Raw genomic sequence first — 14,982 nt, 5'->3', positions numbered from 1 at the left:
CATTCATAGCATGGGTTATCTTAATATATTGATTAATGACATTGTATTATAATATTAAACCACCCAAATATGTAGGCTACTACCTTCTCATTTCCGTTGTCAGTGCAGACTTTTTTTTTTTTTTTAGCTTAGGCTACTGACCATTATGGATTAGTGTAGCCTGGATAAAAAAGTCTTGAACATAAAACAACAGGATAAAAATCCAGTTGATGACTAGACATAATCATTTCATGACTCTAGACACTTCTTTGTGAAGACAGTAGCATAATATAGTGAAACAATATGTTCTTTAGCCATATAAATACAGTTGCCATGTGAGTGGGTAAAATTTACCCACTGGCGCTTTTAGGTATAAAGCGACCTCTGGCAGTTCTAGTGTTAAAACCGAATACACAGCTGCAATGGATGCAATGTACTGATATTCACGTTCTCCCAACTGTTTACTTTTTGTCATTCAAAAAGAGTTTTAGTTCGTTATCGTCTCTTTGTCGTCGGTGAAAAAGGCAGGATGGTTGTTATTCATCTCAAGTCAGTTCAGTGTTGATTCAATTCAGTTCAATAACAGTGTTGATGTTGCAAAATTCATAAATTATGAAACTAATTTGATTCAGCTAAAAGCTGCTCTACAACAGACAATAGTGTCATCATCCAGCTCAGCTCAATTCAGTTCAGTTTTGTTCTCATCCGATAGTGTCATTGCATTAGAATGGACCGGTGTTAATTTCATTGACGAATAATTTTCGTCAACGACATCAGAGCTGCTAATAGCTGAACTGAACTCATTTCATAATTAATGAACTTTACACACTTACTGAATTGAACTGAATCAACACTGAACTGACTGGAGCTGAATAATGACTACTGTCTTTTTTAGAGCTGCTTTACAGCAGAATTTGAATTTGTCTCATATTTAAAGAAGTTTGCGTAATTGATTCTGTTATTTTGCCGTTTATTACTGTGAAACTGACTGAAAACTGTATTGTATAACGCGCTATAGCTTGTAGTGGTCGACCGATATATCGCCAAGGCCGATATTTCGCATTTTTTAAATATCGGCATCGGCCGATAAGTTTTCCTGTTTGGCCGATGTGTTCGAGGCGGGACTTTTATTTTGACGGCGCTGACAGCGGCATTCACATTCTCCCTCTTGTTCGCTGTTGTCATTAACAGTTCTGTCTAATACGGACAGAAATCTGTCTAATAATCAGATAGAACGGTTAAACAAAGGAATTAAAATGTATACAAAAAGTATTATAACGATTGCTTTTATATTATTAGTAATAGAAAGGCAAACATTATAATAATTTCTTGTTTGCAGTCAGCATTTAGCAAATACGCATTTATATCATTTAAACAAATCTTTGAATGACTAATGAGCATTTAATTTCACAAAGCTTGCAAACTTAGTCGGATCCAGTTGTGAGATCTTGTGAAGTGTGCATTTGTATCCTGCATGATCGCGTGTTCTCTGCGTGACGGTCGATCCATGCGAATGTAATGCGGGCAGGTGGAGAGTTCAGCTTCACTAGAGATGCGCGATCGACAAACTGTAAACTCGTGATTTCAAATTATGCTGCGCTTTATGCATTTGCCCACTGCCATATTCATGTCATTTCCACTGTGTGCTGTATGTAAAATTAGTGTTACCTTGGCAATATTTGGAAAAAATATGATTCCAAAACTTTTTAATCCATTTTCAAATGATTTCAAATTTCTTAAACATTAATTAAAATAAATAAAATTATGTCGGCTTTATATCGGCCATCGGCCACCCTGCTTTCCAAGATATCGGCATTGGCATCGGCTGTCAAAAAAACAATATCGGTCGACCACTACTAGCTTGATTTGACTTATTGGTACATAAATTATACACTTCACCTATCTGTGTAAACAAAACTGTAACAAAATTGCATATGGAATGTAGTGGATCATGGCACCTGGCTGTCCATTAGTCCTGCAGTAGAGGGGGTCGGACGTGAGGGTGCGACAGGAGGTCTGGTGGCCAGACGAGGGCGCTCACACACCTCACATAGAATGCTACTGCCTGCATTCACCACAGTGCAGCTTTTACATTGCCACTCTAATTGAAGGAAGTGATGGACAAAAAAACAGAATTTAGATGTTTATGTCATGTCGAATTATCAACTTGACATATCCAAAGGTCAAACAGGACTGATGGCCTATTTAATGTGGAAAAAGTGAGAGTAAACTGAAAAAAAGGATGTACAGACTAACCAGATATTGTAGAGGGCTGAGATGGCTCTTCCTGTAAAGATGGAGCAGCAGAGGACAGGCGGGGTCGATCACAGTTTTCACACAAAACCTGCTGCACTGTATTTACTGTAGTACAGTATGAACACTGCCATGCTGACAGTGATGAGCTAAGGAAAAAAGAAATAAAGACATACAGGTGTTCAACAAAATCCTCTACACAAATATGTTCTCTCAACCTTTCAGAGTAACAGTGCTAACCTGAGCCGTTTTGTGGCTTTTGAGGAAGTCACAGGAATCCTAATGTGTGTGGAACGCCCTGAATGGGAGTGATACAGCTTGTCACATTCTATGCACAGCCGCTGAGTACAGGTGGGACAGTGAGCAGACACCGGAAATATACCACATATGGTGCAGTTCTCTGCAGAGCAATTCAACGGAATAGAATGGAAATGATAAAAGCGGACACTCAAAATTAAATATATTTTTTAAAAAGAAAGCCAGGGTTGGTAAATGTGACATGCTTACCTGTTTGTTTAGAGGGCACTAGAGAAGAGAGAGAGAGGGCTGGACTGAATGGAGATTTAGGCTGAAAAGGAGTCGATGCAGGCGAGGGAGTTTGTTTTTCCCATGGACTTTCACTAGGAGAGAAGGCAACTGCATCTGTGCTGATTCCATCATCCTGTATAGACATTGTATGGACACTGTATTTACGCAACTTGCAAAAAAGCTAACAAATCTAATAGAAGCACTTCCCCTTATACACACACAACCATTCAAAAGTTTGAGGTTGGTAAGAAGCCTTATGTTCACCAAGGCTGCATTTATTTATCAAAAATACAGCAAAAACAGTAATATTGTAAAAAAATGGTTAATATTTATTAAATAAGTGTTTTTTTTATTTTAATATATTTTAAATATTAATTTATTAATGTGAAATCATTCTAATATACTGATTTTGAGCTCAAGAAACATGTCTTATTATTGAAAACAGTTGTGCTGCTTAATATTTGTGTGGAGACTGCAATAAATTTTTTATTGATACTTTTTTGTTTGTTTCTTTTGTAACATTATAAATGTCCTGATTGTCACTTTTGATCAATTTAATGTACCCTTGCTGAATAAAAGTATTAATTTCTATGAAAAAAAAATAAAATAAAAATATCTTACTGACCCCAAACTTTTGAATAGTAGTGTATATATCACTTTTAGCCTGCTATTTTGATGTTGGAAAAAGTGCATGGACAAGTTATTATAACCATATAAATGATCAGACAAATTTAATTAAGTTGAAAAAAAACTGTACCTGCACACTGAGGGAGGGAATAAGTCTTTCAAAAAACTCTGGATAAGGATGAGTACCCTACAGAAAAGAGACAGACTCTATGTGAGCGGAATGGTTATTTGTGATTTTGTGATAAACCCACTAAGCGCTTATACTTTACAGCCTCAGACCTTGATTAGCATGTCCAGCTCCATACGGAGGCACATGACCTCAAGAGTCACTGACGCCACCTTCCCAACATCTGGCTGGACAACATCATCAGGAAAGCTCAAGCCGTCTTGCTGCTGATTGGTGTAGCCGTACAGGTTGAGTACTGCTCTGCCACCCTGAAAGAGGAAGATAAACAATAGTAACCACAGGTATTTGTATATGGTTCATACAAAAGGCCTCATCATCTCATCCACCACACACCGGAATAGAATCTACAGTGGTCCTGAAGACAGGATTGTTGTACTTTACTGTACGCCAGTACTTCGGCCTGTTGGGGTTGGTAAGATTGGAGCCATACTTCTCCAAGATGTTAAGAGCGGTGGAAAGTTTCTGCAGGAGGCTGAGGGACTAAAAGGATCAGAAGATATTAATGTACAACAGAATAGTCTGAACAACTAGGAACTAGGAAGTCATACAAATGAGTGGAAAGAGAACAAATTCTTGCGAAACACCAGAGGAAACAGTGACAGATTACCCAGTGCTATGTATTAATATGCGCTTTATGTCAATCATTCACATGGCCAGTATAAACCCATACATTCCCAATTTATACGGTCAGGCCCGTAACCACCATAGACAGTCCCCTCCCCAATAATCGGATATGGACAAATTGTCCCCCCCATCAATATTTGATATTATTGATGCTGCTCTGCTGCACTCCATTACGCACCACTCTGCCTGTTGCTAAAATGATTTAAAAAAAAAAAAGAGATATCTTTTTAAGCAGATATATATTTAAAATATATATTTTCATGTCACTTCAGGTTTAACAGAGAAAGTGCAAGGTAGGATATAAAAGTAGCTAAACATTTGATAACTGTTCTATGGCAGAGATGTTAAACAACTAACAATCATATCCATTAATGCAAACTACTCGATTTTTTGTCAAATTTCACCATATAAGTGATTACTGTAATTCATAATTGAGTACAAGAAACATTAATCAAGCCATTTTCAACATATTAGGAACATGAGTAAGAGCAAATGTGTGCATATTTTAAAATAAAATATTATTTGCAAATATTTTAAATTGACTACAATAAATTCTAGTTATTTTATGTTTTTTTTTCTTTATTTCTTTAAAGCCTCTAATTATTTAATTCCTTTAAATAAAAAGGACTATTACCACCCCCCCTTTGTCCCCCAATCTTCAAGACATGGTCATAACCTTGTATGCGCTCACTATGTGCAAATGGTTAACAAGTCAAATGTTTGCTCCCTGCTGTATAATCACACACTCTTTGGACTGCTGAGGAAAATGAATCATTACACCAGCTCTCACCTCCCTCCTATTATTTCCATTACTGTTCTCCGTCAGCATGCTTTCAGCAGCGATGTAGCAATATTTGCTGGAGGGCGGGAGGGGGATGTTGGCCATGGCTGCCACCCCTGCCCTCATCTCCTGGGCAGAACCTGGAGTAGATAAGCTGCCTTCCGCATTCACCCTCACCTCCTCCAGCTGATCACTGAGAGAGGCCATAGCTGAAAGTGAAAGTCATCAAAGCGGTTTAAAACACACAGTGCCTGAATTATTCATTGTTTCTTATGCCAAAACATCAGAAAACAAACTAATTACACTGTAGTTGGGATTATAGTTAAAGTTTAGTGGCATTAGACAAAGTGGCTTACTGATTTATTATGTTTGAAGCATAAACAAGAGTCAACAACACGTTTGTTGATTAACTTGTCAAACATACGGAGTCATTTTATCGTTTATTTGCAGTCAATGTTAATATTTTACATACATACATGACTGTCACATCATTTAAATAACCTGTATTGATGTTTTTACACTAAATTCACATTAGCTAATACGCTAGCTGTCTGATGAAACTGGAAAGTGAAACCATAACAACTCACATGAAGCTAGTTAGCCAAGTCTTTCTTCAAAATAAGTCTCAGTTTCTAGATAAACGGATGTTTTACTGTCTTCGTTGTTATTTCTCTAACCTGTACGGACAGACGTGTTTATATACTCAAATCAAACCCCTACCATTGGCTTAACTTGCCCGCTGATATTGAATAATCGTACGCTAGCAGGCTAACGCTTAGGATTTATAACCAAAACACTGGTCAGCGACATTACAGAGAACCGTCTAGATGTGGCTCTGTAAACACTTTTTAATCAACTCAACTGTCTGAAGTATTTTATGAGCTGTCGATAGATATTAACATACTCACCGTGTATTGACAGAGGAGCAGCGCTCTCATTCACTCGTACGTAAAACTGAAACAATCATCTGCCCGCATAGAGGCGCTGTGAGGAAGCGCATTTCATCAACAAAACAATTCGTGTAAATTAATAAATGGGTAACGTTAGATTAGTGAAAAAGGAATGAATGACTGCCAGGTAGAGTTACATAAATGTAAACAGATTAAGTTTAATTGTAATATAAAAACGGATGACTCTGTGTGGAATTTGAAGCAACCCTATAATAATAATAATAATAATTCATTTTTTTATTTTTATTATTCTAAATGAGAAACGTAAGAGGCAAGTGCGTATGATAATAAAATCCGACGTCAGTGCTTTGCTGAATATAGGACCAATTGGTTACACCTGCTGACTGCCATTTGATTGCGTTAATGTGGATCACTGGAAACAAGCATGAAACCTATAAATCTGAAGTGCAAAGATTTATTGCCATTGCTCTATGCACATTTAAGTCCACTTTGTCACTTTCACATCTAAGGTTAGTCATTTTTGCTGTCGTAATATAAAATATGCTACGGTATTAATAGCATGCCTGTCCATTTTAAAATGATCTTGCCCGTTACTGATATTGTTTGTTTGGTCTAATCTATCATGGTTTTGAGTGTAGCACGTTTGTTTTACAGTATTGCGGTGTTTTGTATCCTGTGCTGTCTTCGTCTAAATGGAAGGTAATCTTCTCAACCCATGACTTTGTTTCTAGCGCCAAGCTCTACTGTGACAGGGACACATAACAATCGGGCAAATGCTAATTATGTATAATGATCTGGCAAATGCTATTTTATTTTGTTTTTAGGCATAAATAACACTTCACAATCAATGGGAGTTGGGCAACCTCACCATCCAGTAAACCACACCAGACCCTTTTTCTATGTTCAGCCACCATCTCAGCCTTATTTTATGTATCAATGGCCCATGAATCCATATGGCCACTATGGCTTTCCAGGGCCAGGTAAGTTCAGTCTTTTGAGGCATTGCTTATTGTAGACTATCACTTAACCACAATTTTTTTTTCTTTGTTCCAGCTTTGCACTTTGGCCGTCCATATGTGGCCCCTTATCAGTTTATGCAGTATCCTGGGTATGTGATGCCACATGCGCCCATGCAGCCTATCGATTACAGAAGAATCAACCCCCACTTCCCCTCCGTTGCATCCTACGATTTGCGTGTCCGCCAACACTATCAGCATGCAGGGATGCATCGGGAGACTGCCTGTTCTGAGGTCCAAACAGATCCTAGTGATTCAGTCAACAAACTGTTAGACAAAATTAAGAGTCTGAAGGCCAGTGAACAAGGTGGTGACAAGGGACTTAACACTGTGGTCTCCTCTACCCCTGATGTAGTACAGGGAGAGCAACTGACCTGTTTAAATGAAGACTCTAAGTTAGAGCTCGCCTCTCAGGAAGGTAAGGAGGAACAGGTCAATCAGGTCACAAGGACCACAACCTACAGCGACTCTGCGTATGATGCTGAATCTAGCCAGGGTAGACTGGATGAATGTGTGCTATCAGATGTGCTACCCCTTGACAGTTCCTCTGTCCATGAGGAAGAGGATGCCGATGATGAGCAACAAAGTGTTCCTGATGAAACATGCTGCCTAAATGGAAAGTCAACAACCAGTGCAACTGGCAATGTGCTCTGTAGTGGTGTCAAAGGCACTGCTGATCCAACAGAGAACCTCGATTTGGAGAAACCAGGTGATGAGCTGGTACACAATATTGCATCTACTGATGCTGCTGCAGTTATGGAGCATCTTATAAAGCTCTCTGAAGACTTTGACCTGCAGTATCAAATCCTTCGCTTGCCCTGCAATAAGACAACAACTGGCCTCAGTCTTGAACGAGAGGTTGATCCACTTGTTTACTTTGATTCTCCGTCTACGCTGCTGCCTCCACAAAACTATCTGTCCTCAATCGGCAGTGCATATTCCTACAGCTACTACCCTCAGGTGACCCAAGAGCGCCAGAGTGTCCTGAGTCCGTCCATAGATGAGCTCTCTTCCAGAGATGAAATGTTCTCCACTGATGTGGAGGATCTCGATCTCATTCCGGGGCATGTGTATGTTGGTGGCGGCAAGCTGGCTGAAACCAGTGACGTTCCTGTTCGCTCCAGAAAAGAGCTCCTGAGTGTGGAGAAAACTTGCCCTGTCTGCCAGAAAATGTGCGTGCGCTGCGGCTCAAGCTTGCAGGATGAAGTAGGAATGTGCAAAGTGGCCGAACACAGCCATCTTGAGAGAGATGAGGCGTCTGATCAAGACTGCGAGTATGACCTCAACGCAGAGGTGCGGAGTAACTGCGAGTCACCGAGAATGCCCAAGAGGAAGTGTTGCAGTAGGCATGTGCTGCCCTCTTGTGGGCATCACTGTGCCAAACACCGGCACAGGAAGCTGCTGTGTGAAGGCCAAGAGAGCTGTGATCTCCGTGAGCAGGCTCGTGTGCATCCCAAAGGAGAGTGCTGTGAGGAGTGTGGCTCTCTGGCTAAAGCAGATAAGCGAATTCAAAAGGGTACCTTGTTTGTTTGTTTTAGGTGTTTTTTTTTTTTTTTTTTTTTTTTTTTTTTAATTTGCATTTTAATGCTGTCACAAGGTGGTCAGCTCATGCAAAAATTATTTTTAGAGCGACAATGGAAAGAGGGTGTTGTCTCTGACCAAGAGAATTGGGTGAGCTATGGTGCCAAACCAAGATCTTTGAGGCAAGTTAGTGGACCTCAAGATCAAGGTAGGACATGTCCTATTTAATGGGGGGGGGGTTGTTTTTGCCTACTTGGCTGTCTAAAGTTGTTCAATGCAAGTGACAAGTATGGCTTGTCTTTTAAACTGTTCTTTTTGATTTGTAAAGGGAGGACTCCTTTGAGAAGGCCGACTTGTAAGACAGTCCACCAGCAAAGGCCAAGAAGTGATTATGATGACTATGATGAGACCCAATTTGCCTACTGCCAGAGAGGCAGAGGTGAGTTTAGGGTTTTAAACCAGTCAAATTGTTTTGTAATCTCGTTTTTATTTGTGCAACATCTGTCCCATCAGGTGCTATGAAGAAAAGAGGCACAAGATACTAAACCACGATGCACTGCTGTAATACTTAAATGTATTACCCGAAACTTGTGTAAAAAAAAAAAAAAAAACTGCTGGCTGCATGTTTGCTGTTGTCCATGTGTTTTATTTTTGTTTTATTTTTATTTTTTTTATTATCTGCAAGGGCCAGATCATTAGTGTGGACTTTTGGTGGTGAACTTTTAAAATGAAAACTAGTCTAGTGTTAGATTTTTCTGCCTTTGCCCAAATATACTAAAGAGTGGGGACAATTTGGCAGTTTGGCCACTCTTAGTTCAGATGTCTTTTGTTTTTATTACCGTGCTATTTTTATACATCTGTGTAATGCAGAAAACTCCATCTGTACAGTGTTATTGTGTCATTAAAGTCTCAGCATTGCACTTGACCCGTGCCCAGTAATTGTTCTTTTTATTTATTTAAAAAAAAAAAAAAAACTGCTGGCTGCATGTTTGCTGTTGTCCATGTGTTTTATTTTTGTTTTATTTTTATTTTTTTTATTATCTGCAAGGGCCAGATCATTAGTGTGGACTTTTGGTGGTGAACTTTTAAAATGGAAACTAGTCTAGTGTTAGATTTTTCTGCCTTTGCCCAAATATACTAAAGAGTGGCTTTTTTTTTTTCTTTATCCCGTCACATCTGACTAAATTCTAATTTTTTAAAAGTTTGCCTCAATGGCTATGCTAAGTCCGACTGACCATGTTTGTATTTGCAGGAGTTACACTGACTATTATTAACTCTGAGGTTAAAAAAAGGTACCACATTAGATCAAATGTCACAAGCTTCTCAGATTCTCCATCTGATTTTATATTTCAGCACTGCAATACGTTATGTCACTTTGAATGACAGTTTTGACATTTAAAAAGTCCGTTTGAGGGCTTCCTCTAAATTTAATCTGATTTTGCCCAGAGGACTGGTATAGAAATGGATAAACAGCTTGTCATGCAATACTGTTCAACAATGCGCAAAGTAAAAGTTTACTTCTCACAGCACTGTCGGCATCTTCACTAGTTCCCAGTAACTTGGTTCATCCTTTTCAAAATCTATTTCAATGCTATAAATCCTACTTTTTGAATCACTTAACGTTAAGCGTTCATAAACATGCTCAAAAGACAACTGAAAGATTTAATATTTTTGCAGTGTTTACTTAAATTGAGGATTATGTGATTAAGAAGATTGTTGTACGTATCGTTCAAGGCAAGTACGTATTTGTTTTGAAACTAATTTAATCCGCCTTCAAACAACTAAACGATCAGACCTGTTTAGACTTGATTAGCTCTGGTGAAGGGGCGTGGCAATATGATTAGCGGGCTTCTCTATTGGCTGTTCTCTTCGCAGAGGTCGCTCGCTATTGGCTGCGCTGTGGGAGTAGCAGAGAGCGTTCACAGTACAGCCTTTGAAGAAGGCAGAGTGAAGTATGACAGATGAGGCTGCTCTGCATGCGATGTTCACCGTTTGCTTAGATGAAAACACCTCTGATATGCAAGGTGAGTTCCCCCCTCTCCTTTCAAAGAAAGGGCTGAAACTACTTGGCTTTCCTATTTGTGCACTCGCATCAAATTTGTTCTGAGATTTTATCCCTTGTTAAGCTCTGACAGAGTTTACAGCAAACAAAACCTGTTTGTTTGGATCAGTTTTTGTTCTATTGCATCGATGCATATTTGCTGCATTACGTTTCAACCGCGGTTTTATAACCTGCCCTCAGCGTGTAACTTTATTGGAGCACATTGTCTGTTCAAAGCAAGTTCAGCCTCTGTAGCAGCCCATCAAGTTTTGCATTGTGTTTTACTGTATTTGGTTGTATTATGCATCAGTGCAGTACGGAAGGAACCTGCTCTTTTACACTGCAGCAGGGTTATTTTGGGCAGCTTTCAGTCTCTGTTCCGGTTGAAGTCTTGTTTTGATTGTTTAGAGACACGCCACAATGGCCGCGTGTCAAACCATAGTGAGCTGCCTAACTAGGCAACATTTCTGGGTGATAAAGGCGTGCTGGATGCCCAGAAATGTGAGCAGCTTGCTAGGTTTTGAGACACAGCCAATGGCAGTTATTCTAAATATGCCTGTTTTTGAAAACAGACGTGCCCTGATAATGCCTGTACATGTCACACAGTCCAAAATATTTGGGTTATCTTTATAAATCCCAAACTTCAGCACACAGAGTCTGTTTATATGTCATTCAACTTCAACAGAAATGTTGACAGAGGTTGTTTGACTTTACTGTGTCCTTGTGTCTTCATTAGTAAATTCCACTGATATTATCTTACATTATCTCATCTCAGTGCTTTGCTATCAGACACTGCTTGATCCACTCAGCTTTCGAGTTGCCTTTTCTCTATACATTTGGTTTCTTATTAACATGGGTTTGTGTTGATGATCGGCATGCACTTTAATCACTGTAAGAGTTCTGTTAATTTGACACCCGTTCAGACAGCATTTCAGTACAAAGTTAAACACTTATCTGCTTCCTGTCACAAACACACCCTGCTCGACTGAAGCTCAGTGTGTTTAATTTAAAAAATAAACACAGATGAAGATCTGCCGCATAAATTGTCGCACTGGGATGTTTCACATTTCTCCATTGTTTACGCAGGTTAATGTTGGAGGTGGCAAGCTGTAATGCCAACATCCCACATGCGTCTTATGTTGCATGAAAAAAAGGCATCAAAAAGTAAAGGCCAAGGGCATGCATGAATAGCGCCCCTCCCCACCTGCTCAAGTCAGCACATTGCCCTTGAGAAATGTCTCACGCCCTTAGTTTTTAAGTGACGTTTTTCATTTCCCCCCCCTTTCTGACAAATCCCCTGATTCAGCTGCATCCATCAGGTTGATGCTAGCGCACCGCTGACGGTTTGTTATCTGCTTGTTTCATTGTCTTAGTTTCCGAAGATTGACCCTCAGTGAAGCTTCCACCATGGGATTCATGTTTCTTTAAAGATACAATCGAAAAGGCATAGTTTCACATTTGATAATATCTTGTTGTGAGGCACATCTAGTATGCCAGTCCCATTGTATTTCTTTAGTCATGCTCTTAATCCTCTATTGTTTTAAAGTAAAAGTAAAAAAAGGCAAATATTTCCAGTCTGGGTAGAAACATGGCAAGTGAAAGCTAGCTTGCTCAGCATAAAATGAAATATTGATGCCAGTACAGAAGTGAGAACTCAAAGGACATGTTCACAAGGTTACACCTTCTCAAATATTTCATATGATTTAGAAAATGTGCCCACAGGACGTTTAATAGATTGGCACGTTTTCTCCCCTGTGTGCCGAAGGAAATTATGCTATGTGAAATTGAGCTGGAATGGTTTTCATGGTAACTGAAATATGAAGCACATGATTTCTCCATAACAGGGATCTGGATTCGTAGCATTCACATTGGTTTAATTTTCGCTGCACTTTTTTTTTCAGATTTGCAATGACACCAATTTGATGAGCATGAAATAATCATGATTTCAAACGATGAACTGGGCTCATTTAGCCAAAAGGTTTATTAGTAAATGAAAAGTATTCATGTCTGTAAGTCTCTAAAGCCTTCTATGTAATGTGTTTTGATTGGAAGTCCCAAAGAGAAAGGAAATATTTCCACTTCTCCATCACAAGATAATGTGCACCTAATAACGGATAAACCCTCAGGGGCGTCCGTCTATTCATGCCACAATAGCAGGCTTAATTGCATTATTAATTATTTTTCCCCTCAAGGGATGGAGTGGAATTATACGTATATGAGCAATTACTTGCATGGTATAAAACCTTTGAACTTGAAAGAGAAGAACATTGTGATAACTGTTTTGTTTTGCATGTCATGGTCACATGAGCAAATTATTATGTTATGGCTGTAAGTGTAACAACAGGAAGTCTGGAGTGAAGTTTATGCTGAAAACGTGGGCACAAATCATTTAACTTTTAATTTGGTCACTTGGCAAGTGTTCATTCTTTTCTCAGGTGATTGACGTGTAGTACCGCCGGCCTTGAATACTCCTCCCTTAGTGACAAGCATTGAGCCAAGCAATTAAAATGCATATTAGCTGTACAGTACCTGAAGGAAACAAATGCCCTCAAATACATTTTAGATGAGGTTAGAAAATATTTGTAAGCTCTGAATTTGTTAAGGTCAGAAGGAGGCATGAGTGCCGGAGGGGTTTTGAACTCTCATTCACTGGTCAGCTTCATGCATGCTAAGAGTCATGTGTCATGCAGGTTTCCAAAATTGTGCCTACAGGCTCAACTAAACTAGGTCACATTTTGCTGTTGCTTGAAAGAGGACGTTTTTCATCCAGTGAAAAATTTTACTTCCATTGTGTGTGCATTTTAAACACTCTTAAGTGGATTACGCTGCCATAAAATGCTGTTCTACTCGATGGGCAATGAAACCACCCTGGTTACAAGGCTACATTGATAACAGAAAACAATAATAATAAGAATAATAATAATAATAATAATGTATTTTATCTATATAGTGTCGTTTAAAATATTAAATTCCATGATATTATCATAAATACTAAACCGTATAAGTGAAGACAAAATAAACAGTACATAAAAAGAAGAGGGATAGATATAAAGCAAAGGAAAAAAACGCAGAACAAAAGAGCACAAAGGACACAGACCAGCAGTCAGGAGAGGAGGAGTACTAGATGTGTCATTGGGCGAGGTATGTCACCCCCTTATCATGATCATGTGCTTAGGAATAATTCATCTTACACAGATTGAGAGATGCACAAAGTGATACGCATTTCTCATGTTACATCAACTTGTATGTATCATACAGCAAAAATGTATCCATTCTGCAAACAATATTGTTTCTGGCTCAAATATTTCAAATATATGCTAAATGTATGTTGTTAACCGTGCAGATTTTTCAAACTGAAAATGTTTAACCATACAAAATGTGCTTCAAGAGGCAGAAAGTACTTTTCTAATTTTGAAATACAATTTGAGCAAATGCAAAATGTGTTTTTAAAATATAAAATGTAAAATATAAATGTATTTAGACAAAGTATGGCCATACATGTTTGGTAGGGATGTAACGATTCACTCAACTCACGATTCGATTCGATTCACGATTTTGATTTCACGATTCGATTCGATTCACGGTTGTTGTTGTTTTTTTTTTAACAAAATGAGATTTAAGACAAATTATAAATTATATGTGTCCTTTTATTATTGCTTGGACAAAATACTGTACGTTTCTTTGTGAAATTGAAATATAACACTATAATAATATACTAATATAGCACTTGTAAATTATTGCTCTTTTGTTGGTTTTGATTGCTTCTATTGTCCTCATTTGTTAATCGCTTTGGATAAAAGCGTAAGCTAAATAACACAATTTTAAATATAGTGTAAATGTAAATAACAAAACAATTTGAAAACAAGCCCGAAATCAAATAAATAAGTAACACAAATAAAACAAATCTCTTCATATAAACAAATTAAGGCTTTGTCTGTGCTCTTAACATTAAAATTAGAGGCAACCACTGCATTTTAATCATGATCCAAACAGAGATGCTGCATACATGCAACATGAGCATTTTTTTTAATCTAAAAGATTGTATAATTTCGAAATTTGAAGCAAAAACAGAATGGTTTGACTTCAGTTATGTGAAACTACACATAAAAAATATCTGCATGAAACAGAAACAGACGAGCTGAATGAGACGCAGATTCACTCTCTGCCAGCAGGTGGCGCTTAAAACGTTTCCTTGCTTTCCGCTGTAAACAAAGGAGCGCTGCACATATGAACTTTAATATGCATTATACAGAGGCAAGAGGAAAAGAAAAAATACCATCGAAAGACAGTAAGTTCCCCTCAGACATACATTCATATAAACTCCTACCCCTAACTGAATCGCGATTTGTTTAGCATCTCAACCGATTTGAATCGTCACACATTTGAATCGATTTTCAACCGGCTCGCAGTTAATCGTTACATCCCTAATATATATATATATATTAGTCTAAAGTGAGGGCCAAAAGTGCGTGTAGTTGAAGAAACGCCCATCATGCCTTTTGTCTGGCAAATCA

General features: G+C 38.4%; 3 protein-coding genes across 5 annotated transcripts in view; 2 read left to right on the top strand and 1 right to left on the bottom strand.

The window, feature by feature from the left end:
- The window catches only part of LOC107714842 (E3 ubiquitin-protein ligase RNF31-like), a 21,105-nt gene extending 15,072 nt beyond the window's left edge, over positions 1 to 6,033 (bottom strand). Inside the window, exons 1-9 of one of the 2 annotated variants that reach the window (XM_016520806.1) lie at positions 5,888 to 6,033; positions 4,989 to 5,188; positions 3,908 to 4,054; positions 3,667 to 3,822; positions 3,518 to 3,574; positions 2,740 to 2,893; positions 2,473 to 2,632; positions 2,236 to 2,381; positions 1,938 to 2,080 (exon numbers count right to left, since the gene is read on the bottom strand). In XM_016520806.1, coding sequence (XP_016376292.1) covers positions 1,938 to 2,080; positions 2,236 to 2,381; positions 2,473 to 2,632; positions 2,740 to 2,893; positions 3,518 to 3,574; positions 3,667 to 3,822; positions 3,908 to 4,054; positions 4,989 to 5,186 — 1,161 coding nt within the window. In that variant the 5' untranslated portion in view covers positions 5,187 to 5,188; positions 5,888 to 6,033. The remainder of the gene's footprint in view (positions 1 to 1,937; positions 2,081 to 2,235; positions 2,382 to 2,472; positions 2,633 to 2,739; positions 2,894 to 3,517; positions 3,575 to 3,666; positions 3,823 to 3,907; positions 4,055 to 4,988; positions 5,189 to 5,887) is intronic. The other variant, XM_016520807.1, reaches the window with a different exon arrangement.
- Positions 6,034 to 6,269: 236 nt separating this feature from the next.
- On the top strand, positions 6,270 to 9,020 carry LOC107714843 (uncharacterized). 2 transcript variants are annotated; one of them, XM_016520809.1, is made up of 7 exons: positions 6,271 to 6,399; positions 6,545 to 6,589; positions 6,715 to 6,870; positions 6,944 to 8,446; positions 8,504 to 8,635; positions 8,756 to 8,866; positions 8,941 to 9,020. In XM_016520809.1, the coding sequence occupies exons 2-7, from the start codon at positions 6,583 to 6,585 to the stop codon at positions 8,970 to 8,972; spliced, it is 1,941 nt and encodes a 646-aa protein (XP_016376295.1). In that variant the 5' UTR covers positions 6,271 to 6,399; positions 6,545 to 6,582; the 3' UTR covers positions 8,973 to 9,020. The 2 variants fall into 2 exon arrangements, with proteins under 2 accessions (XP_016376294.1, XP_016376295.1); XM_016520808.1 differs by lacking the exons at positions 8,756 to 8,866; positions 8,941 to 9,020 and having other exon boundaries at positions 6,270 to 6,399; positions 6,944 to 8,437; positions 8,534 to 8,595.
- A 1,327-nt stretch (positions 9,021 to 10,347) lies between these two features.
- Positions 10,348 to 14,982, top strand: part of LOC107714840 (E3 ubiquitin-protein ligase rnf152-like) — an 8,313-nt gene continuing 3,678 nt past the window's right edge. Inside the window, exon 1 of the mRNA XM_016520803.1 lies at positions 10,348 to 10,451. The gene's annotated coding sequence lies outside the window, so the exon portion shown is untranslated. The remainder of the gene's footprint in view (positions 10,452 to 14,982) is intronic.

Source organism: Sinocyclocheilus rhinocerous, unplaced genomic scaffold (genome assembly GCF_001515625.1).
Source record: "Sinocyclocheilus rhinocerous isolate Xijiao unplaced genomic scaffold, SAMN03320098_v1.1 scaffold1350, whole genome shotgun sequence".
Taxonomy (NCBI): Eukaryota; Metazoa; Chordata; class Actinopteri; order Cypriniformes; family Cyprinidae; genus Sinocyclocheilus; species Sinocyclocheilus rhinocerous.
Note: the sequence above shows the minus strand (reverse complement) of the source record. Positions and strands in the feature narration are given on the sequence as shown.

Coding starts and splice junctions, on each gene's coding strand:
- LOC107714843 (XM_016520809.1), top strand. Junction 8,447..8,503: donor CTTGTTTGTTTGTTTTAGGT/GTTTTTTTTTTT, acceptor TGCTGTCACAAG/GTGGTCAGCTCATGCAAAAA. Junction 8,636..8,755: donor TAGTGGACCTCAAGATCAAG/GTAGGACATGTC, acceptor TGATTTGTAAAG/GGAGGACTCCTTTGAGAAGG.